Source organism: Carassius auratus, unplaced genomic scaffold (genome assembly GCF_003368295.1).
Source record: "Carassius auratus strain Wakin unplaced genomic scaffold, ASM336829v1 scaf_tig00214511, whole genome shotgun sequence".
Taxonomy (NCBI): domain Eukaryota; kingdom Metazoa; phylum Chordata; class Actinopteri; order Cypriniformes; family Cyprinidae; genus Carassius; species Carassius auratus.
The window spans coordinates 109,686-133,883 of record NW_020527685.1 but is presented as its reverse complement, the minus strand read 5'-3'; the positions used below and the strand labels follow the sequence as shown (position 1 = coordinate 133,883).

General features: G+C 36.2%; 2 protein-coding genes across 8 annotated transcripts; one reads left to right on the top strand and one right to left on the bottom strand.

The window, feature by feature from the left end:
- Window positions 1-812: 812 nt before the first annotated feature.
- Window positions 813-8,009, top strand: LOC113092198 (voltage-dependent calcium channel gamma-6 subunit). Of its 3 annotated transcripts, none has more exons than XM_026257825.1 (5): window positions 813-912; window positions 2,108-2,784; window positions 2,890-2,964; window positions 4,787-4,924; window positions 5,668-8,009. In XM_026257825.1, exons 2-5 carry the CDS (start codon window positions 2,385-2,387, stop codon window positions 5,886-5,888), a joined length of 834 nt encoding a protein of 277 aa, XP_026113610.1. In that variant the 5' UTR covers window positions 813-912; window positions 2,108-2,384; the 3' UTR covers window positions 5,889-8,009. The 3 variants fall into 3 exon arrangements, with proteins under 3 accessions (XP_026113610.1, XP_026113611.1, XP_026113609.1); XM_026257826.1 differs by having other exon boundaries at window positions 819-879; XM_026257824.1 differs by having other exon boundaries at window positions 829-944.
- Window positions 8,010-12,102: 4,093 nt separating this feature from the next.
- LOC113092196 (voltage-dependent calcium channel gamma-4 subunit-like) lies at window positions 12,103-23,156 on the bottom strand. Of its 5 annotated transcripts, none has more exons than XM_026257822.1 (7): window positions 22,870-23,156; window positions 20,772-20,993; window positions 20,086-20,396; window positions 18,453-18,680; window positions 15,760-15,843; window positions 15,480-15,620; window positions 12,103-14,400 (listed from the first exon to the last, which is right to left on the bottom strand). In XM_026257822.1, the coding sequence occupies exons 3-7, from the start codon at window positions 20,114-20,116 to the stop codon at window positions 13,616-13,618; spliced, it is 1,269 nt and encodes a 422-aa protein (XP_026113607.1). In that variant the 5' UTR covers window positions 20,117-20,396; window positions 20,772-20,993; window positions 22,870-23,156; the 3' UTR covers window positions 12,103-13,615. The 5 variants fall into 5 exon arrangements, with proteins under 5 accessions (XP_026113607.1, XP_026113606.1, XP_026113608.1 ...); XM_026257821.1 differs by lacking the exon at window positions 20,772-20,993 and adding an exon at window positions 20,527-20,554 and having other exon boundaries at window positions 20,086-20,425; XM_026257823.1 differs by lacking the exon at window positions 20,772-20,993 and adding an exon at window positions 20,527-20,554.
- Window positions 23,157-24,198: the final 1,042 nt, after the last annotated feature.

Sequence of the window (24,198 nt, the reverse complement as noted above, 5' to 3'; positions counted from 1 at the left end):
CAAAACAAACCACAAAACAAACCAAACCAAACCAAACCAAAACAAAACAAAACAAAACAAAACAAAACAAAACAAAACAAAACAAAACAAAACAAAACAAAACAAAACAAAACAAAACAAAACAATCAGGTGTTCAGGTGCAATTTTGTAAACCCATATTTACATGTAATGATTAATTCCTCAACAGATAAAAAAACAACAACAAAAAACAGGTAAAAATAATTAAATAATAATAATATTTTTTTCAATTTATTATTATTATTATTTATATAATTTATCTTGAATCATCAGATATAATAATAATAATAAAACAGTGAAATATTTTGTTATATATAATTATGCACTGCGGAAGATATACTCCTTTGTGCTGTGCAGACAGTCTAAATCAACATTTAAAGTAAACTGCTCCGCTTGAAATACTGACACTGACACTGCTTCAGGATTGCAGGCCTCATTTTTTCCAGAATGAGCCTCACGAACACCCATGCACATGCATCCTGTAACCTCAGCTCTCGAGTGGGTTTGGTGCCACAATTTTTAATGTCATTAACAGGTGGCTTTCTAAAATAGAATCAAGAAATGCTCATGCGCGTACTCACACACATAGCGACGCAAGAAGATACAAACATCACGCTGACATGGAGACGCACATTTAAAATCTCACCAGAGCAGCCATGAAGTAACAATTGACAGACAGAAACAGACCCGGTGCCAACGTCCCCAAAAAAACCATTGATATCATTATGCCCGGACATGGGCGTGATCTTTTTCAGAAGCATACAACCCCCCCACCCCTGTGCCATATCGACGTCCTCCCTCTCTTATGTACTTTCTGTCCATCTCCCAGAAAACCCTCTACACGTATTCAACACTCGACAGGTCAGAAGCTTGTTTGTGCTCTTGTGATTTACGGTAAAAGTACCTCCTTTATCAGCACTGTTAAGGTACAATTAAAAGTCAGAATATTTGTTTTTATTGCAGAAAACTTTCATTTGTGTCAGTCTGGAGCTTATGTGATTTTTTTTATTACTAATATAATAGGTACAACAAGGTATGCCTGAACAACAAGTCATGATTGATGTTTTTTCTCTCTATATACAGTACTATATATCCTGTACTGTTGGGCATTATTAGCATGTCCTGTTATTCCATAAACATGCTGTGGTTTTTATATCTCGGCTGGTATAATAACTCACTCATTGTTTTCTGATTAATCTGTGCCAAACTGTTTTTGAAACTATTGGATATGATCAGAAATTAAACAGATGGCTTACTTTTTTAGCGGGTGGTGCTACAGTAAGACCATTACTTAGAAAATCAAGCATGCATAGCAAGGCTGCATTTACATGATAAAAAAAAAAATAGAGTGAAATATTATTACTTTATATTTTTTATTACATTTTTTTTTACTTAATCCTATGATGGCGAAGCTATCTTTTCATCATTCCTCCAGTCTTGTCACATGATCTGTCAGAAATCATTCTAATATGCTGATATGATTTGCTGCTCAAAATTTCTTATTATAAGTTTTTTTATGGAAGTTGTGACGTACTTATTTATTTTCAGGATCAATATAAAAAATATACACTATATGTAATGTAGAATATAAATAATCTAGATTAAATATACATAATATAGATCTGAAATAGCAGTTATTTGAAATACAATATTTTTGTAACAATGTAAAAGTTTGCTTTACTGAAACTGTTAATCAATTAAATTAAGGCTATAATTGCAAACACACTACAATTCTGTAGTTGGGGGAGGGGGCTTATCTCTAAATATGCTCTGTATTTAATGGAAAATAATTATTTAAAAGAAAAATGAAAAATGGGGGGTCTATCCATGTAAAGCTCTAAGGACACATAAGAAATTTGAAAAACAACATCAACAAAAACATTAAAATATCTTATATTCAAATGATTGATTTTAAAAAGTACTGGGCCAATTGATCCAATTATGATGCTGCAATAAACTGAATTATGATATACGTCTTGAGACATACACGTTAGCATATGGTGATACCCAATTCTACTCATGTTAAACATTTTCCTCCATAAAACTGCTTAAGTTTGATTCACTGTTTCACATCATTTTTTTTTTTTAGAGTAAGCAACCTGACCATCTCCTGACTTCATCATCTCATCATTCACATCTTCAAACTGTATTAGCATTCAATGTCAGCAGCACTCTTTGTATGAATGGGCAATGCCGCTGGATCACGCTGGATCAATCTAACTCAGACGTCTTCAGCACTAACTTTCTTTGTTTGCCCTCCCATCGGATTATTTTTACCTCAAACATCTCAAACAAGAAGACTTAAATGTCCTTTCAAATTAAGCCTCTAATTCATTTGTCTGGATCTCTGAAGCTGCAAATCAATCATGTGGTCCATGTTCATTGTGCCGGATGAAGAGGCAAGGACAGTGAATACATCTCCAGGAGTGCACCAACCTTCCGGTGGGCTGGAAGGGTTTTTGGGATCACGAGGCGGTGGACGCAAACACCGAAACAGAACGCACTCCAGTTCTGGAGATGGAATTAGTGAAAACCAAGAGGGCAAAATCAAGCTGACGTTGTTCATGGCTGTAACCAGCATCATGCTTACTGTGCTCGGGGTGGGAACAGAGTTCTGGGTGGAGCTTAAACCATCCAAGAGCTTCTACAACAATCAGACTTGTCTGGTAGCACATTATGGCTTATGGAAATGCTGTACCAAGACATTCTTGGTATCAGATATGGACCCAAAGAAGGAGATCTGTGGGCCTTTGCACTTTCAAGGAGGTAAGAGCTTTTGTTAAATAATAATAATAATAAATGTCTCAAATGGAGAAGGAGAATTCTGAATAATCTGTCAGAATAACATTACCTTTTGGGATCCCATTATAGAATCCAATTGCACCTTCTTTAAGTTCTACACCACTGGAGAGAACATTGTCCTATTTCAGAAAACGCCAGAAAAGGGTGAGTCATCCCACATCTTCCTCTCTATCTTTAGATCCGTAGCACTAATGTGTCTGTCCCCTAAGTGCTGACCCCATATATGAATTTTTCACCAAAACATGATAGGTAGCTAAGATGGTGTATAATAATATGATGGAAATAAAATGAAGAAATGATTGGTCGATTGGAGATTTAACTCCATGCCAGCTTCCTTGGCTATTTTCATGGCAAGTAACAAGTTGAAATACTTTAAAAGAGCCAAACCACTCTAAGGTTTTTAAAGTTTGCTTTAAAACTCTAAAATGGATTCCGTGTATTCACTCTATTAAAAATGTGTTCATATATATATATATGTAAACATTTCTTTTCAGAAGTGATAATTCCAATATTTACTAATACATTATTAAAATTTGTATCTGTTAATATAATTTAATGGACCTGAACTAACAATGAACAGTTGTATATTTACAACTTAATATATATATTAAGTTCATATGTAGAAATACTGTAAAAAATACATTGCTCTACATTCTCAACCAATAGAACATTATTGTAAAGTGTAAGCTAATTTTCTGAAGAACATTACTTGTATAAACATATTTAAAGGTGCACTCAGTAATACTGTACTACTTAATGTGTGAAGTCACAGAAATGAATACATATTTATACATCCATGTCATCATAAAGTCTAAGGGCCCTATTTTAACGATCTGAAATGCAAGTGTCAAAGCGCGAAGCGCAAGTAACTTTGTGGGCGGGTCTCGGCGCTGTTGCTATTTTCCCGGCGGAGTAAATGGCTCTTGCGCCCGGCGCAAATCTAAAATGGGTTGGTCTGAAGTAGCTTCATTATTCATAGGTGTGGTTTGGGCGTAACGTGAAATAAACCAATCAGAGCGTCATCCAACATTCCCTTTAAAAGCAGGTGCGCAAGTTCCATTACGGATTGCTATTATTATGGCGTATTTACCAGGCGCACGCCAGGAGCGGTTCACAGCCGAGGAGACTGTTGTTCTTGTAAGAGCAGTGAAAGACAGAGAAGTTGTGTTGTATGGGGATGGGAGAAACCCACCCAAAATTGCGTCGGTTAAACAGGCGTGGGAGGAAATAGCCACAATTGTTTCATCGATTTTTTTCCTGGTTCTTGACGGACAAACATATTTGTCAGATGTCCTTACATAGCCTATATGTCTTGCCACTATTGGGCAAACAGGTCTGATCCTTAATTACTACAATTAGCCTGAATAATTTGTAAGCTAGATTTATGCCTATTTTTTCACATCTTCGTGGCACACCACAATGATTTCCGTCATCTCATGTGTTAATATTTTTTTTAGTGTAACAGTTTATGATTTGCAAAAATAACTGTTGCATCTGTGTAGATTACATGAGCAAAGTGTATGCGCGTTGTGCACGCTATACATTATGGTCAAGCATGCGCCCTTAAAATAGCATAATGAACAACGCGCAACGCGCCACTGACTTTAGACTAGGTTTTTTCTGGTCAGTGGCGCAATTGTTTAATGGAACAGCAAAATAGCACCAGGGATTGTTTGCGCCGGAACACGCCTCCTTTTTTGCGCTGAACCGCCCAGGGAGCGCAAGTTCATCCACTAGTTTAGCGACGTGCTTCTGTGGAGGGAAAAGCGTGCAAAATAGGAATGACACATGCGTCGGTGTACAAATTGCGCTGGGTGCAAGATAGGGCCCTAAGAAAACTGCACCAAAGAAGCCTTATAGAGTGTACCTTTAAAGCAAACATGTTCAAAATGTTAATTCAGCTCCGTATGTGTGCATGATGCCATCATATTCCAGCTGTTTGTTAAGACTCCTCTTCTCCCATCAGATCTGACCGTAGCGTCCGCCATGTTTGCTATCATTAGTCTTTTCCTGATGGTGATGGGAACTATCTGCATTATCATGGCAGTAAGCAAAGGTGTTCAGTTCTTCTTGAAGCCAGCAGCAGTTTGCTTCATACTGTCAGGTAACATTATATGCCACTGGCTAACACCTCTAAACTAAATATTACTAATGCATTTTACATGATGCTTTTATCCAAAGTGACTTTAAGTTCATTCCTATGAGTCGTCATACAGCAGTGTTCAAAAGTCTGGGGTTGGTAAGAAGTGTCTTATGCTCACCAGGACTGCATTTATTTGATCAGAAATACAGTTAAACAGCAAAATTATTAGCATAAAAATATGTTTTTTTAAAATGTAATTTATTACTGTTACCTTCAGTGTCACATGATGCTTCAAAAATTATTTGCTGCTCAAGAAACCTTTCTTATCGATGTTTAGCATTTTTGTTTATCATTATAAACATCTAAACTGTCATTTTGTTCTATTTAATGCATCATTGCTGAAAAAGGTTAATAATAATAATAATAATAATACTAAAAAACCTCATACTGACCATGAACATTAGTTTATACACTGATTTTAATATTATTATTATGGTTGTCTGTTTCTTTAAAATGCATATTTCAGTGCTGGTTCACTCCTATAACAGTCATTTATGCTAAACACGTATAAAAAAAATGGTGTAGAAATGTTTAGGAAATTTCACAAAGTACAAAAAAAGTTTTTTTTTTTTTTCAAAAGCAAAACTAGCCAAACAATGTATGCTAACACAAATGCTGCAGGGTCATTCAGATTGCTAATAAAAGCCAAGCAACATAAGTTTGTATACATCTGAAGGTACTTTTCTCCCTCTGTCTCTCCACAGGTGTCTTAATCTTCCTCTGCCTCATCGTTTTCCACCAATCAGTGCTGTCTTTCTTAGCCAGTGACCAGTCCATACCTCTACATCATGAAATGTCATGGTCAGTCACGTGTTTGGGCTGTGCTGGAGCTCTGGTCATTGTCTCCGGTGTCTTGTTCCTGCTCCTTGCTGTTCCATTAAGTCCTTGGGAAAAGTGCTTACCTAAGAAAAACAGTGACACCTAGTGGTGAGGAGGACTTCTCATTCAGATTTGCACTGAAGCCTCTTTATAAAGTGGAACAGACAACAACAGTACATCCTGGTGAATCTGGGTATAAATATATAAAACCAGTGGTTGGAAATGTGATTATACTGTGCATAAGTTGGCCCTGATGCTGTTGGAAATGTAACAGGAAGTGGGACAGACATTTTGGTAGAGTATATCATTAGGATGGAAGGCCTTAAATAATTATACAGTACATACAGTACAAGCTCATAACATTAAGATAAAAGCTAATTGTTTTGGAAGCTCGTGTAATATTTCATTATTGGTTGAACTATACCTTTTGTTATTTTAATGTTTTTAAATGATATAAGTCATATGTCCTAGTTAAACTTGATTCTGTATATTTCAGTTGCGTTATGTACTGCTTGTTACATTTAAAGGTTGAGGTTTTGAATACTGTTATATTTAACATTTTATGAGGATTGAGGTATAATTTAGGTAAACTTATAATAGTTAATATCTCTAGGACTATAATTTTGGAAACAGAAGTCTAATACTGAAGCCATACTGTAGTTATTCTGTGCTTTAAATATAGTTGTGGTATAAATGTCATTATTGGCATCACTGGGTTTCCAAACTCTGATTGTTATTGTTGTAGGTAAAAGAAATGAAGCTTATTCATGCTTTTATATTTATGTTTATGCAGACATTTTTAAGCTTTGACTTGGTCTTGGCACTAAAGTATTGTACATCCAAAAAAACATATGGATCTTTTCTCCTTTGTGATGTGGAAAACAGCCTTCATGTCTCGTCACTGGGGGAAATAAGAGAACCAGTTGAAATCCATAACAAATCTGCTTGAGATACATGAGTGAATTTATTCTGTTCCTGGCCGACACTGACTGCTTATTAACGTTGTGGAATTGCATATTTGAAAAACAACACGATCACTCAATTTATTTTATTCGATTTATTTTTGGAGAAAACTGCAGCATTGTAAATAAATAATGAATAAAGTGATGATTATTCACAGGAATACAAATTTAAATGTGCTGGCTGATTTGCAAAAGTATACTGAGAAATAGATAGGTGTTGGTTTTAACTGGAAATATGTTGTCAAATGTTCAGAAAGAGGGCAGTTTAGTTTTTGAAAAGGAACTTACCTGATTCTTCCAGTCTTCTAGTTGTAATGAAAATCTGGTTTTGGCTTTCATCTGTGGTTTTAGTCTGGCAGCTGACAGTGCCAGTGAAAAGCCCAGCTGAATCATCTCCGGTTCTGACCAGCCCTCTTCATCTGGAGGTGGTCGCTTGATGACAGCAAGAGATGAATTGAAATCAGAAGCACTAATTAAAAGCCCCAACGTCTGCTTCTGCTGCTCCTGCTGCTTCCCATTGTGAAAACTGACACTGATGCTGATCTAGAATCAGTTATTGAAAGTGTTAGAGGAAAGCAGATCATAATAATGAGAAACTTTCATTGCTGGCTGCCTCTGGTGAATGACAGAAATAGCTTTCCTACTGAGTTGGGCTAGATTATGTAAAAATCCAAGCTAGGAAGGCACTGGTTTAAAAGTCAAACTTTGAGTATTTTATTTATTTATTCAGTTTTAGTCTTTTTATTAAACAAAAGTATGTTTTGATTAAAGTATTTTTGCAGGTTTGCAGTGATCCAGCACCACAATGATGTACTCTGGGATTTTTCAACAGACCATTTGCCTTTCAGTCTTTTTTTTTCCGTTGGCAAAGGGACGAATTCTTCCCATTTAAGCAATATTTTCTGTGTTTCTGGTAGTTCTGTTATTAATATCATCACTTCTGGTTTTGGTTCTGACTAATTTCATGATTTTTAATACTGACTGACTGAATGGAATTTGCACATTTTGTATTCAAATACTTGTGAGTGAATTTTAAATAAATATTTACATTTTGTGCATTATATTATATTATATTATACTATATAGGTGTAGTTTTTTAGTTTTATAAATTTTGACTTCAAAGGTCTTACTATACACATGCATTTTAACAAATGCATTAAATCAAAGTGTGATGTTAGTGCATATTTATAAATAAAGATTGATAAAGGTCTGTGAATGCATTGAATCTTATTCTAAATCTTATTATCTGACTGAATAAAAATTGCACAATTTTGGATATAAAATATTGAGCGAATTTTAAGTAAATAGTTTGATATTTAAATTTTGTGCATATTATATTATATTATATTATATTATATTATATTATATTATATTATATTTTAAATGGATGGATTTATAAAATATAATATAATATAATATAATATAATATAATATAAGCAGATAATGGATGGATTTTATATTATATTATAATTTCTCAAATCAAACTGTGATATCGATGCCTTGTTCATAAAAAAGAGTGGATGCGCTGATTCTTATGCTAACTCGTGTTTTGTCTGCTGTTGATCTCTCCTGCATTGGAGCACTTGTACATGTGCAGACTACACATGCACTTCAGTATTTGTCAGATATGTGAAATGACATCCATACCGAAGCCTAGATTCTATTGCCTATTTCCATCCATCCGTTTCGAATGTTTGGCATGCTCACTTGATATGCATTACAGTGTGTGCCAGTCATCGAGTGAACGCGATCCCTCTCCTGACTTGGATTAATGCAAATTTATCATAAAGAATAAAACATCAACCACCTTGCCTTCCTACTTTGTTTCTCTCAGTCACTGTCACACAGAAACACATGTCATTTTCTTTTTTGACCTCCTTCCAGATTTCCATCTCCCTGTTCATCCCACTCATCTCATTTCCTCCCTTCTGCTTTCTCTAAATTTAGAGCGTGGCCAATCGCGCTCCAGAGGATGTAAGCAACACAAACATGGATTAGAAGTGCGGCTCCCCTCTTTTACAGAGCCATCCAAGCCTCTCGTAAAATAGTGACCATGGGTATGACTAGTTTCATTTACACCCTACATATTGACTGACACCAGTGGTGTGGATGTTCTTCTTCAGTTCAGTTCTGGTTACATATCAGGTGTCTTTACCTTCAGTGTGACCTAGATAAATCTGCAGGCCACAAGGCAACTAAATCTTCTGATGTGTTACAGTTTGTTTATGTTGGGCCTATCTTTAAACTCTGCCCTTGTTGGTTTGACCTCTGAAAACTCTGCACTTACAGTTCAAACACCTTCAGCCAGCTAACGATTGCTGCCGGTAATCCAGCACACGAGATAACTAGTGTTGTTTTCTTGTGACACCGTGCTTCTTTAAATAGCTAGTAGCCTCTAGCTTACGTCACAGTTGTGAATCATTATTTTCCACTTGAATCCAAGCTGAATCCAAGCAGAATCTAAGCTGCTTGAAGTCCAGTGTGAAGTTTCCGGAGTCAGTGATGATTTGGGTGCCGTGACGTCTGGTGTTGGGTCATTGTGTTTTATCAAGTCAAAAGTCAATGCAACCGTCTACCAGAAGATTTTGGAGCACATTACACTTCCATCTGTTGACAAGCTTTATGGAGATGCTGATTTCCTTTTCCAGCAGGACTTTAGCACCTGCCCACAGTTCCAAAAGCACTTCTGCTGACCATGAAATTACTGCGCTTGATTTTATGAAATATTCTGATAATTTGAGATACTGGATTGTCATGAGCTGTAAGCTCTTATCATCATCATCAAAAAAAAAAAAAAAAAAAAAAAAAAACACAAACAAACAAACAAAAACCTTTACTTTACATGTAATGAATCGAGATTATATGAAAGTTACACTTTTAAAAAAAAGTTACAATAAAAAAATAATTTTTTCATGATATTCAATTTTTTTTTGAGATGCAGGTGAAATTCTTAATAGTGCATGTAATTTTTTGTATTTTTTATTTGTTAACCCCAAATGAGGCCATGAGAAAGGAGTTGTAAATAAACATGTTTTTTTCAGGCCAAACCCATAAATGAGCATTTTAGCAAGTCAATATGTTTTTTAATAGGGTTTTTGGTTAAATGCCTAAAATAAGGTCTGTGGTGAACACAAGCAAAGATATTTTCATGTTTTATTATATGACACAAAATACATCAGTAATGTGTCTGTAAAAAGGAGATTGCTAGCAAGTGACTAAATGGGACTACAGAGGTAATCAGGAATATTAAACATCATGATGCTGAACAGGTAAACAAATCTATTCACTAGTCTGCTTTTACATCCTCCCTGTTTTGTATAATCACTCTCTTGCAAACTATTCTTTTGTTGAGGGAACCATGGTGATGCTAATTTCTAGGTTGGACAAAAAGGTCATCACTATGACAGCACTATAAACAAACCTTTTTAATGTTCCCGGAGTTCATGTCTCATCGGATGCACTGTACAGTAGTACCTTCTCAGACAGCATGGGATTTTGGACACATCTATTAACTAAAAGCACATGTGTCTTATCATCGTCATGTGACTTGAAGTTGTATGACTTCACTGTCTTTCACAAATCCTCTCCTATGGCCTGAAGTGTGTCCACTGGAAGCACACTTCAGATTCTTTTTGCCTACTATTTTATGAATACTGTGAATTGGACATGCTACTCTGTTCACATAATGTTTTTCACCTACTATGCAGTAGGGAAATACACAATTTCAGATGTACCTTGTAACAACTTCTGCTTTACCCCTTGTTCTTGGTGGATCTTTATACTGACACCCATTGGTGTGGATGCATGAAAGTTATCAACTTTGTGACCAAATTATATGTTGTGTTTTTCTGTAAAAAAATGCTAGTTTTATTAGTATATGATATAAATAAAAGTACAACAATTTTGATAATTATTATTATTGTGTTAGTGTGATATACAGTATGTGGTAGAGCTTGATCCTGAACTACTTCTTTCACTGTAGATGTGTATTGCTGCTGGTTGTGTTATGTATGCATGTGGTTTGGACAGGAGCACTGTTGGCGCAGATTCAAACTGTAACTCAGATTGATGACAGCTCTCTTGAACAGACGCGCAGGTGAAATTTAATTGCCTGAAAGTTATGAGAGGTATGTACAGTAAGGGTGCCTAGGACTAAATATCTGTGTAGGAATGGATGGAGATGTACAAATGAGGTCCCTCAGACTGCATGTATATATATATATATATATATATATATATATATATATATATATATATATATATATATACATACAGTGGGGCTCGAAAGTTTGGGCACCCCTTGCAGAATCTGTGAAAATATGAGTAATTTTAAAAAAATAAGAGAGATAATACTAAATGCATGTTATATTTTATTTAGTACTGTCCTGAGTAAGATATTGTAAATAAAAGATATTAACATTTAGTCCACAAGACAAAAAAAATAGCTGAAATTATTAAAATAACCCTACTCAAAAGTTTGGGAACCCTTGGTTCTTAGTACTGTGTTCTGTTACCTGATGATCCTCGACTGTCTTTCTGTTTTGTGATGGTTGTGCATGAGTCCCTTGTTTGTTCTGAACAGTTAAACTGAGCAGCGTTCTTCAGAAAAATCTCAAGGTTCTGTAGATTCTTCAGTTTTCCAGCATCTTTGCATATTTGAACCCTTTCAAGCAGTGACTCCAGAAGGAAACAAGATGCATTAAGAGCTGGGGGGTGAAAACTTTTGGAATTTGAAGATCAAGGTAAATTGTACTTAATTTGTGTACCGGGAAACATACAAGTATCTTCTGTTGCTTACGAAGGGCAGAACTAAATGGAAAAAAATTATATTTCAACAAAATAAGACAAATTTGGCCATCTTCATCGTGTTCAAAAGTTTTCACCCCCCAGCTCTTAATGCATCTTGTTTCTTTCTGGAGCATCAGTGAATGTTTGAATCTTTTTAAATAGTTGTGTTTGAGTCCCTCAAATGTCCTCAGTGTGATCAGATGCATCTCAAAATCATAAAGTCACTGCTGGAAAGGATTCAAATATGCAAAGATGCTGGAAAACTGAAGAATCTGCAGGACCTTAAAGATTTTTCTGAAGAACGCTGCTTTGTTCAGAACAAACAAGGGACACATGCACAACCATCACAAAACAGTGGGGTTATTTTAATAATTTCAGCTATTTTTTTGTCTTGTGGACTAAATGTTAATATCTTTTATGTACAATATCTTACTCAGGACAGTACTAAATAAAATATAACATGCATTTAGTATGATCTCTCTTATTTTTTGAAAATTACTCTCATTTTCACAGATTCTGCAAAGGTGCCCAAACTTTCGATCCCCACTGTATATATATATATGCTTGTATGCTCAGTAATGCTTCATTAGCGCAGTGCTAATGTCAAGGAAGGTGTGCTTCACATTAGAGGCTTAATAAGTTGTTGTCTATTAAAACATTCCAAATGGTCACTTATGAGTTTTCTTAAAAGCCAGCTCACTTTTTAGGTGCCCTTTAAGGGCTGTCACTGGCGATGATTACCAGGTGGTGTACAGCCGTCCTCTTGGATACACATTTTTCACTTCCCATAGTTGTACTGTGGTAACATTTTTTAAACTAAAACTTAATTCGAGGATAAATGCATGTTTTTTATGTAAAAATATGAGTATAAAGTGTGGTGTATCAAATCCCTTTCTAGTCTTCTGGGTCTTGATGATGACCTTTCTTTTGACCCTCATCTGTCATCCCAAATCAATCCGCGTGAGCACATAAACGCAATACACACAAAGCCAAAAAACAGAGCATTATGAATATATCATATATTAGATATAAATCATGCATACAAAGTTACAAATAAACATGAAAATAATATACTGCAGTCAAAACTGCTAACAGTATGCACATAGATCTCAGTTTTACACATTCATAGAATATATTTTATTTTACCAAAAAAGTTTTTCCACACACACGCACACACAATTATATATATATGTATATATATAGTTATGTTCATAATATACTATATATTTAATAGATTTTTTTGTCTTTTCTGGTGAGGTTTTTTAGGTATACGTATTGCTCCCCTGGAATGAATGCCTTTCACTTCTGTATTCTGCCTCTTTCTTTTTCTCTTTTTGACTTTCAGTCTCAAAAGTAGTCCATTATAATTATTATCTTTTTTTGATAAATAAATAAAATATATTTATATGAAGACTTAACTACTTGTACACTTACGGTTACAATGAAAAATTCCACAGGTCTAAATATTAACAATCTTTGTAAAAACTAAAAAATGTCATCATCATAATAATAGTCGTTGCACTCTCGCAAAACTAACACGCGCTTGACACTGAATGACATCGTGAAATATAGTGTCAACAGGTGCAAGAAAAAAAATCACAGTTTGAGTTCATCAATCGAGAGGAAATAAATTAAAATGGATAATTGTGCAAAAACGAAATACCTTGAAAGAAAATGTAGAATGTATAAGTTAACCCAGCAACAACAATTAGCATAATAATAAAATAAAAACATCAACTATATTGGAATGCTAAATAAGTTACAGGCATAACCTGATGATAAAGCACGGGAAATGAAAGAGCTCGAAGAACTGAAAGATCACCATCACACACATCGAGTATTTCAACATGAATCAATAAGTAGTGCGGATGGAATTCTGTTACTCAAGTCACCATGTTCAGAAATAAAGAGAATGTATTGCCTTCTTATTCACTTCTTTGTCGTCTTGCAAGCGGACCTTGCTTTCTTTCTCAGCCCTTTCTTGCTCGTTTTCCCCTCTCCTGTTCCCCGTTTCCCTTTTTACTTCCAGTTCATGTAATCGCTTCTTTTCCCCATCACTCTTCCCTCCCCCTCCAGTCTTTCGTTACACAGGTGTTGTTCTCCTGTTGAGAGTGTTAGTGTTTGAACTGTCTCCTTTGCCAAGCCGATCCAAGGTTCCCATCCCTCGATCCCTCTCCATGGTGGCGGAGGAGCCGGCGGACATCGGCGCCTGCTGGGGGCCGGAGGAAGACGAAGTGTTGAGGGTGGCGTTGGTCGATGCAGCTAGGTTCGACTTAGAGAGAGAGGGCAGCGTTCCCGTCATAAGCGCTCCGCCGCCGCCCTCTTTCGGAAAGTAATTGTGCAGCTGGTAGAGCGTGGCCCGGTCGACTGTACCGTACATGGGCGGCTTACCTTCCCTGCCAAGTGTGTACATGGATATATCCCCCATGCCTCCTCCGGAGTGTGTGTGCGGATTGGGAAGCGTGGCTACTGAAAAGGGCGGTGGGCCGGCGGCCAGTGGCGGGCCGAAGTTCTTGGGTGCGATGGCGGAGGTGGGGGACTGCTCACGGGAGCGGGTCGGCTCCGCTGTGGAGTGCGAGCTGGAGCGAGAGGAGCGCCGGCGGAAGCGGTATCCCGGCAGGCGTAACACAGCCGAGGTCGTGCTGCGGAAGAGGTCGGTGCGTGAGCGGCAGCGCAGTTCTTTGTTGCGCTCGATGTAGATGTTGACGGCCAGCACGCCCACCACTTCCGCCAGGATGAACGACAAGCCGCCGAAGTAGAAGGACCAGCCGTAGGAGTAATGCCACTTCTTGTCCTCGTCCTTTTTGGGAGAGATGTCGCTGAGAGCCGCCGAGATGTATACAATGACACCTATGATGTTGCTCAGGCCTGGATCAATTCAAGATAAAATGTGTTTATTGTTTGTTTGTTTCAGTCAGGAGCTTTGTTTTGAATACAGTGCAATGATTTAAACACTTGCAGGGTGGGGTGAATTCACACATAGTTTGTTGAAACTAAATTCTGTTTATAAAATCTCTAATCATGACAGACAAATATATATTACAATAGGTTAATAGCGCCGACTATAATAACGCTGCTGTAATAAACTTAGTTTGCATTGAAATGAGGTGTGATTTTCTGAAAAGAATGACAATGGATTAAATGTTGACATTTAATATTTTTTTACGATTTTTAATATTTCATACATTGACTTAATGAATTTTTTTATTTTTTATAAAAACAAGACATTTAAATCATTTTTATTTTACTATTATTTATATACTAATAGTATTTATTAATATTTAGAATTTATTAATTTTTACATTTTAAGTTTTATTTTAGTTTTAGTTAACATTTTTGTTGTTTTTATAATTTTTTGTAAGCTTTTTAACTTTTTAAAATTTCATTTATTTTTTACGGAACCCCGCACATGACATGCAGGAAAAAATATTAGGCTAAATTGTGTGCACGATTTACTAATTCGTTCCCTAACTTTACTAAAACGTGCACACGATTACTCATTCATCGAGCATTCCCTCGATTTACAATTTCGTTCACTCGATTTATAAATTGTGAGCATGATTTAGCAAATTGAGGGAACGCAATTGTAATCATGTGCATGTTTTAGTACATCGAGGGAAAGAGTTAGTAAATCGTGTGCACAATTTATTTGCATGTCATGTCATTTTTAGTAATTGTTGTACTTCAACTTATTTCATTACTTGCCAAAGCGACATTTTTAAGTTTTTTAAGCATTATTTCAATGAAAGAAAATATTTTTAATAGCTTTAGTTTTACAGAAGTTCTAGTTGATAATAACAACACTGATATAATTTGCTGGATTATAGGTAATTAGTGAATAAGACATGGAAATACGGCACACAAAAGTGTCAAAAAATTGTGAATTCACCCCTTCACAAATTACTGTAAATAAGGAACCCTAGAACTATCATAATGAGAAATATTACCTGCCACTACAAACAAAATGCCTGATCCCAAAATGATGTGTCTTTTGGTTTTGTAGAACCGACTAGAAGCCACACACACTCCACCTAGCAGCAATAATATGGCACTGAGGATAGGAAATATACTGGAGGCCCTGACTACACCTGAGAAGAGAAAATAAAACAAACAGAGACAAAGAAACATATGTTCAGATGCATTGGTTTTTCCCATACCCCTGTATTTACAATGTAGAAATCAGTTACAGTCCAAAAAAACATGCACAAATCAACACTCCTGACTCACGTAAAAGATACTCTGCAGCATCCTGATCATAATCAGCATCATCTGGGAAATGATTAATCTGGGAACATACTCCTCTCTTCAATCCTAAAGAGAATCAAAGAAAGAGCACAAACTAAGAACAAACTAAATTAAAGTAGCACCTTATCATGGGTGACGCAACACTTGCTCGGATAACTTTGAGTTCAGTCTGCAATATTGCCCAGTCTAGTCTGCCCTTAATCATTTCCTGTCTTTTTCTCAATATCCCCTATAAATAAAACTGACAAAAGGCTAACAGAAAAAAAAGGTGTTTGAATGGAGTTCAGTCAAACAGTCGGTGAGGTGTTTTGTTGGAATTGGATTCAGAGTAGATGTCAATGGCTGTGAGTCACCCCAGGTCAAAGGCGTCATGCAGTGCTCTCCTGTGTGATATAAACCATTCACTTTAGACAACATGTTGGTGCACTGCATATGCCCAGTGTCTCCCATTGCTTGCTGTTTTCATTTCATGCTACAAGATGGCAAACGAGAATGTTTAATGCCTTCGTGTGCCAAGAATCTTGGAGAATTCTGTGTGAACCCTTCAGAAAAATTAAGTTTTAAGAAGAAAATTCTTTAATTCCTATTTTTGCTCTTCTAGATATAATGTATAAGGATGACCGAGAAGGCATTAATATTTCTATGAAACTGTTTTACCTTTGGGTTTTCACTGGGAACACAGAATCTACAGTGCCATGGTAAATAAATAAATTAGTTAAAAAAAAAAAAACATAAATAAAAAAAAATTCAGTCTGAAATACTGATTTAGAAAAACAAAATGTGACACTTATATGAGGCTTTTGCATCAGAATTCTTATTGCAAAAAGTATTAATATTTTAAATGCAACATTTGACCCTTGAGCACAAAACCAGTATAAGTATATTTGTAGCAACAGCCAAAATTACATTGTATGGGACAAAAATAGCGATTTTTCCTTCATGCCAAAAATGAATAGGATATTAAGTAAAGATCATTTTCCATTAAGATATTTTGTAAATTTCCTACTATAAATATATCAAAATGTAATTTTTTATTAGTAATATGCATCGATGAGGACTTCATCTGGACAAAATATTGGCCAAATATTGTCCTATCCTAACAAACCATACATCAATGAAAAGCTATTTATTCATCTTTTACATTATGTATAATTCTCAATTAAAAAAATTGACCCTTATGACCTATATTTGTAAGAAACGTTACTAGTAAAGAAGTGCTATTGGTAAAGAATTTCCCTTAAAAATAGGATCAGTGTGGCTATATAAAGCAGAGAACCAAAGTGAGCAATAATAAGTCAAAATTACTTCGTTTTTTCTGGTTTGATTATGCTGCAAATGCAACGAGAGAGAGCAACATGGCACCTTTGACCTGCGATGACTCACCACATAATCATAGCCATTGACATGCACTCTTCTAGGTTTCTAATGCAAATGGAAACAATACAGCCCATTTTTGTTTCAAACCTGTCTCTTGAGACCTGGCTAGAGCAAGTACTGTTAAAACAACTAGCTTAACATGGATACCCTGCACTGCAGAGCGCAGTGGTTAAAAGGATCTAGAGGCAGCGCTTCCCACAATGCTTTGGATAACTTTAAAGAAACCCTAAAGCTAGACGGTGAAATCAGTTTGTGTTAAGGTTCTGACTCAGTGCCCTGGTGTTGTTTCCTCTGTAACATCAAGCTTCTTAATTCAAAAAAATGTGCTTCATGTGCTAACATAAGTTTTTAAAATATTGAATAAATAAGACTGCAGTCAGAAAGGAACAGATCGTAATGGAGAAAAAAATGTTTCACGTGGAAACCAACATTGAATTGCAGGTTGACATTTGTAGACTCTCAAAAAACGTTGAAGCTGACTGTGAAAATGTGATACAATTTCAAAGAGAATTTGTGTCCTTAATATTTCTATTATGTTGTAGTTGTTTTTTGAGGCCATTTGAGGCCATGTTATTTTGTGAATATTTATCACCTCACTGCTTAATTCTGAAATAATTTGATTCTGATTTCTTTTAAAAAGCTATTTAAATGATGTAAAAGACTGAAAAAAAGTAATAATATTTGTAAAATGGTAATGTGGGACATTAATTTTATTCAGCAAGGATACATTAAATTGATATAAAGTAACACTGAATATTTTTACTATGTTTCATGAGATTTCTATTTAAAATAAATATAAATGAAAATTCTTTCTATTTATTAAAGAATCCTGGGGGAGAAAATCATGGTTTTCACAAAACATTTTAAGTAGCACAACTGTTTTTAACATTAATAATAATAAAAATAATAATAATAATAATTTAAGGAGACTTATATTAAGGCTCCTTAAAATATTTTCACAATATTACAGATTTGCTGTAATTTTGATAAAATAAATGCATCTTACTGATCTTTCCCGACAGGTTCATTCATGGTTATTCATAAAATGTACTTGAAAAAGCTCTTGAGCACTTGAACCTCTCCTCTAAAAATCAAAACAGAGCTGCAGCAAAGAACTCAAATGTTAGGTCGGTCGTCCAGACCGTGTAACACAATCACAATTCCTCCTGCAATATAACTTCCATGAATCACTTTCACAAACTGCACAGGTGGGGACCTCCTTCATGCATCATTTCCTCCTTACATACATGCATGGCCCATTCCTTCGCCCCCACACACAAACACAGCCGTTCACTTACCTTCCAGGCAGCAAATTCTCCAGAGGCCGGAGTGGGTGAGGGCTCCAGGATCCTTCTTGTCCTTGTTGTGGGGGTCATCCTGAGAGGAGTTGGCAGTGCTGTTGCAGATAAAGGCCCGAGCGTACAGCCAGTAGTCCGTGCCAATGGCTACGGTCATCAAGGCGAAGGCTGCGAATGCTCCCACAGTGGTGAGAAGCACCTGAATTCCCCGCTCGCACCACACCATGGCTGGAATCGGGAACAGAAACATGGTTAAATAAGCAGGTAAGAGAGTGTGAATAGAAAGCCAGGTGACGTGGATCGTGTTAAAATTGGGTATGACTAAAAAACATTCAGAAAGATTGTAATCGGAGCCCAAGGTTACAGGAAGAAGTGGATGAAATGAATGTGTGATCCTGCAGAACATATCAAGTGTTAGGAGATCAGTTGCATTTTGTGAGGACATTTGGAGCCAAGATGCACAAATGACATCAGCGTGTCCAAATATAGGCTTCTAAGATCTCGAGCAAATGCCAGTTCAACATCTGAACATACCTTAAACAAACAGAGAGGTCAAAAAGGTCATGGCTTTTAGATCAGAACCAAACTTCTCACTGTCCCATTGGGCAGGTAGTTGCCAGGCAGTAATTGTGAACAGTCACGAGACAGTTGTAACTGAGCATTTCTTTGCATGGATAGATCTTTTATAAGGAGCAATTCAAGCATGTTGATCTGGACAAAAGATATTTAGGGATATGGTCCATTGCTTCCTTGCAGCAGATTAGGGTGTTTCTGATTAATAAAGCTAAATATGTCCAGTGAATGTTTACTGCAAAAAAAAAAAAAAAAAAAAACGTTGACCCTAAATATCCGTTTTGTGATTCTAAAATAGTTCTATATTATAGAGCATATGAGTGCAATCATGTGACTGACGTTTTGTTTTAAATACAATACTTAAATTTCCTAACTATGGACAGTTGAATCTTCATTTTTGTGCAAATGCAAAAAGAATAGATAAATTTGAAGTTTATGTTATGAAAAATATTTGATTACAATGTGCAACAAAACTTACTTTTGCTCTCTCTCTATCTATAATAAATGATATATTTTTATTTATTTTTTGCAATATATATATATATATTAATATAAATTAATTTTAGAATGTTTATTATATATATATATATATTATAAATTATATATACATATTATTTTCTGAAATTCAAGTTTATTTTTCTATGGATTAGTTAGTTCAAATGTTTCATTACACTATAGCAATGTATTCAATCTGAGTGACATGAAAGTAGCAGCTGGCATGTTACCATGGACAACAGTCAAATATTATACAGAAACATTTTACAGCTCAGTTTTCATAATTGACCAAATAAGTATTCCAAATAAATCCAAATGACGAAATGAACTCAATCATGAGGAACCAAGCGGGATGAATAAACTAAGACTGACAATGAACACTTTAGGAACATCTGAAGACGTCTGCAAGAAAGTTCCCTGGTAAGACAACGGCAAGCTGAAAATGCTGCCGTCATCCAGCGGAACCCGTTCAGACTCTCACTCAAGAACATTTGACTAAACATGACAACAAGCATAAGACACGGTGGTCTCACAGCACCGGCGGCCATTAATGAGATCCGATTACCTGGAGGAATGTGTCTTCCCTTCCCATCCATCCCTGCAGCTCTCTGGTCCTTGTCACTGAAGATTGTACCGACCAGAGCGTCCAAGCAGCATCCATCGACTGTTATCCCTCGCTCTTTCTCCCCCCACTCTTTCACGCTCCCCTCCACTCACACACACACACTCTCTCTCTCTCTCTCTCTCTCTCTCTCTCTCTCTCTTTCTTTCTCTCTCCCCCTGTCTCCTGCCCGTGGGTGGGTGTAGATTTTCTAGGTTTCGCTGCTTTTCTCCTCTTAGAGAGATTTCATGGCAGAAATCCTACTGCTTCTCCTCCTGAGGAGAAACAAACGATGAGAACAGAGCTGAAAGAGAAAGAACATGTTTAAGGTGCACGCTGGAGGGGGAAAAAACAGCTTGAGATTGTATTCTTGCCATTAAATGATCATTATCATGAGAGCAGTACATGTATTTGATCCAGGCGAGCGGTGGATCTAGATGGTTACGTCGCCCATACATCCGCGTGCAGAAAAAAAAGAAAAAGAGAATAGAGTGAAAGCAAGACAGAGTGTGCGCCATTCCGTAGTCATGGCAACAGCGCATTCTGAAGTCGGGAACAGAACAGGATGGTGTGTGTGATGTTACTGAGCGAGGTGATGCTAGTGTGTGTGAGTGTGTGTGTGTGTGTGTGTGTTATTCATCATAACATACCTAGTGATTTGCCAAACCCTCGACTGTCATGGATGTTCAGAGCGCACCTGGCGTGTGGCTTCGATCAGCGCTCTTTTCTGGCCGTATGGTGATGCGGTAATGACATGCACAGTGAGGACAGTTGATCTGTCCCCCCATGACGAGCTCAGACTCTAATAGACGGTTACTAAGAGTTCTGTTATGTACGTTCAGAGTCTTGTCACTCATGCTCATCCTCAGAAACTGGAAACCACCATAGCTGGATAAATGCCATGAGATAAACACATGAAAAGTCCTCTAGAACTATACAAATGAAATGTTCTCACATCTACATACATTTATTTATTTGTGTGTGTTTCTGTGTGTATAGAGAAAGAACAAGAAATTTCTTACACATGTATTATGCATGTACTGAACTGAACAAGAATAAGATTAAGAAGAGGAAGAAGATCATAGCTGTCACTATAAACACAAACCTTTTATAGAACTATTTTAATTTATTCTGTAATATAATTAAAGTGCATGCAGTTTTTGCTCACAAAACTTTTGATCTCTGCCAAGATCCTAATGGAAACATCTCACACTTTTAATATGAAAAAAAGAAATAAACTAAAGGAAAAAATAATGTACCTCGGTGACAGAAAAAAAAAACGTTTTTATAGACAATGATACATATGAACAATACAATAATAAGTAAATAATTTTTCATAATAACATTACTTTATTGTTTATTATGCCAACATCAATATTTTAATTGAAAATAGTGATAATATATGCATTTTGACCTTCCAGGCTCTCTTTAATTGAAAAATGTGATGAGTTTCATAATTATAATAATAATAATAACTATTATTATTAGTATTAACATTATTATAACTATATAAATATTTGTAAAAATATATATATTACTTGATCTAATTACAGTTTTTGCTCAAAACACAGAATTCCATTCATATGTATTACAATGCATTATTATACATATTATTAGTATGCTACAATTACAGTGATAACTTAAAAAATATATTATTTCTAATATAAAATACAGAAATACTATTTAAAAAAAATTACTTGGGGGCACTAAACAGCAGGCCAAGTTTGTGGAGAAAAGGCAAGCTAGTGTTTCAGTGATACATATGAATGAGCTTCTGTAGGGCACTAATGGCCTCCCAGCAGAGAAACATTCATATAACATGGCAACCATGTGTCATGTCTGATAGAAACAACAGAGGATTCAAACGCCTTGCAGGAACGCTTCAACCTTGCCTATCTCATACAACAAGAAGAATAAACCTCTGTAGAACAGTGATTTAAACTGCACATGCAGCCAATTTCCATTGCTTTCATTATTGCTGTTTTTACATATAAAGGCATTTAGAGCCATTTAAAGTGACCGCATTTTCATTAAAACGCATTGATAAAGTAGGTTAATGAGCATGAGCACCAAGAGACATTTCCGTTTTTGGTGTGAGTGAATGAATGAACGAATTAATAAATTAATGAAGAAGCATCCAATGATTTAAGGTACCCATTTATAATGATATAGCCTAACATACGGGTATTTATCACCTAAATTGTCAAGTATAAATTGTCAATTAACATGTCGTGTTTGTATAGGTCAGTGCCACTAGAGCAACACGTAGCGTTGCAGTGCCAGCGGACCTTCGGTCGATCAATGATTTGTTGTTTTCGCCTTAAAGAGGATGATACAAAATAAAACCAATGACTGATCCCCCCTCAGCTATCAAAATGACTGACAGATGTTTCTCCAGAGAGCGTTACTAGAAGCGTTCAGTCCGCGCGCGTCTCCTATTGAGCTCGCGCATCTGCCGTCGAGACGCGAGTCAAACGATTTAGCAGTTTCGCAATGTTTACAAACAACTGTGTATATAAACAGAATAAAACACGTTATTCACAACAACACATGAACACCACAAAAACTGATTCGAATGAATCGCTTAACAATCGACTGAAGCTTTCGCGCGTCAAGTAAAGCGACCACAGAGCGTCTGTTAAATTTCACGATTCATTTCTGAAATTCTATAAATAAACAGGCTATGTGTTGTACAAATTGTGTCAAATCGCATAACATGTAACTGCTTGGTGTTTTATTTCGCCTTACCTTGGCTGTTTAGACATGTATCCCTGTTGCTTTTTGGTCGTAATTCTTTGAGGCGGCTCTGGAGAGGCGGTGAGTGAGGGGGCGTTCAGAGACAGTTGTGTTCATATGAATAAACGATGGTGAAGCAGGAATTTGCCGACAGGACTTGCTTAATATTGATCAAGAGACAAATCACAGTTCTCTAGGAACATGTCTGCAGGATGACAGACCCGAACTAATCGAACAAAACATATAGATTCTGTCAGAGAGTGAAGAATGGACTGATTGTAGGCTGTTTGGCCACCTCAGACTTAGCCCATAAGGTTTTTAAATGGCACATAAGATTTGTAATTTTTTGGATTGTTTCATTATGTGACACACTTTCAAGGCATTAAAAACATTAAAGGGAAAAAGAGTTTAATATGGCTAATGAGGGCAATGACTTTTTACAGTCTATCTGACATGTTTTGGTCAGACTGAATATTATTTAGGGTAGTTCAGGTTGATTGGGACATTTTGTCCCAGTCATCTCAATGGCAAAAAGTGTCAGAATTTACCCCATGTGTCATATTTATTTGCATGTTCCCTCACAGGCTTCTTTTGATTTGTGAATATATATATATACACACACACACACACACACACACACACACACACACACACACACACATACACACACACATACACACACACACACACACACACACACACACACACATACACACACACACACACACACACACACACACACACACACACACACACACACACACACACACACACACACACACACACATATATATATATATATATGATCAAATGATGAAACTTGTGTATTAAATAAATTCATTGCTCACAGCCTGAAGTAGTTGAAGTCTTTGGTTCTTTTAATTGAGATGATTTTGTCTCACATTTAACAAACATATTAATTAGTATGCTATTAATATTAATTCACTATCTCAACAAATCAGAATATGGTGACATGCCAATCAGCTAATCAACTCAAAACACATGCAAAACTTTCCTGAGCCTTCAAAATGGTCTCTCAGTTTGGTTCACTCTGCTACACAATCATGGGGAATCTCACAGTTGTCCATAAGACAGTCATTGACAGCCTTCACAAGGAGGGTAAGCCACAAACATTCACTGCCAAAGAAGCTGGCTTTTCACAGAGTTCTGGATCCAAGAATGTTAAGGGAAAGTTGAGTGGAACAAAAAAGTGTGGAAGAAAAAGATGCACAACCAACCGAGAGAACCGCAGCCTTATGAGGTTTGTCAAGTAAAATTTATTCAAGAATTTGAGTGAACTTCACAAGGAATGGACTGAGGCTTGGGTCAAGGCATCAAGAG

Excerpts from the sequence above, each read along its gene's own strand:
- LOC113092196 (XM_026257822.1), bottom strand. The coding sequence starts at position 20,116 with ATGGATGGGAAGGGAAGACACATTCCTCCAG. Across the intron at positions 18,681-20,085 it reads GGGAAGACACATTCCTCCAG|CCATGGTGTGGTGCGAGCGG; the intron begins GTAATCGGATCT and ends TCCCGATTCCAG. Across the intron at positions 15,621-15,759 it reads TGCTGCAGAGTATCTTTTAC|GTGTAGTCAGGGCCTCCAGT; the intron begins GTGAGTCAGGAG and ends TTCTCTTCTCAG.
- LOC113092198 (XM_026257825.1), top strand. The coding sequence starts at position 2,385 with ATGTGGTCCATGTTCATTGTGCCGGATGAAGAGGCAAGGACAGTGAAT. Across the intron at positions 2,965-4,786 it reads TCAGAAAACGCCAGAAAAGG|ATCTGACCGTAGCGTCCGCC; the intron begins GTGAGTCATCCC and ends TTCTCCCATCAG. Across the intron at positions 4,925-5,667 it reads AGTTTGCTTCATACTGTCAG|GTGTCTTAATCTTCCTCTGC; the intron begins GTAACATTATAT and ends GTCTCTCCACAG.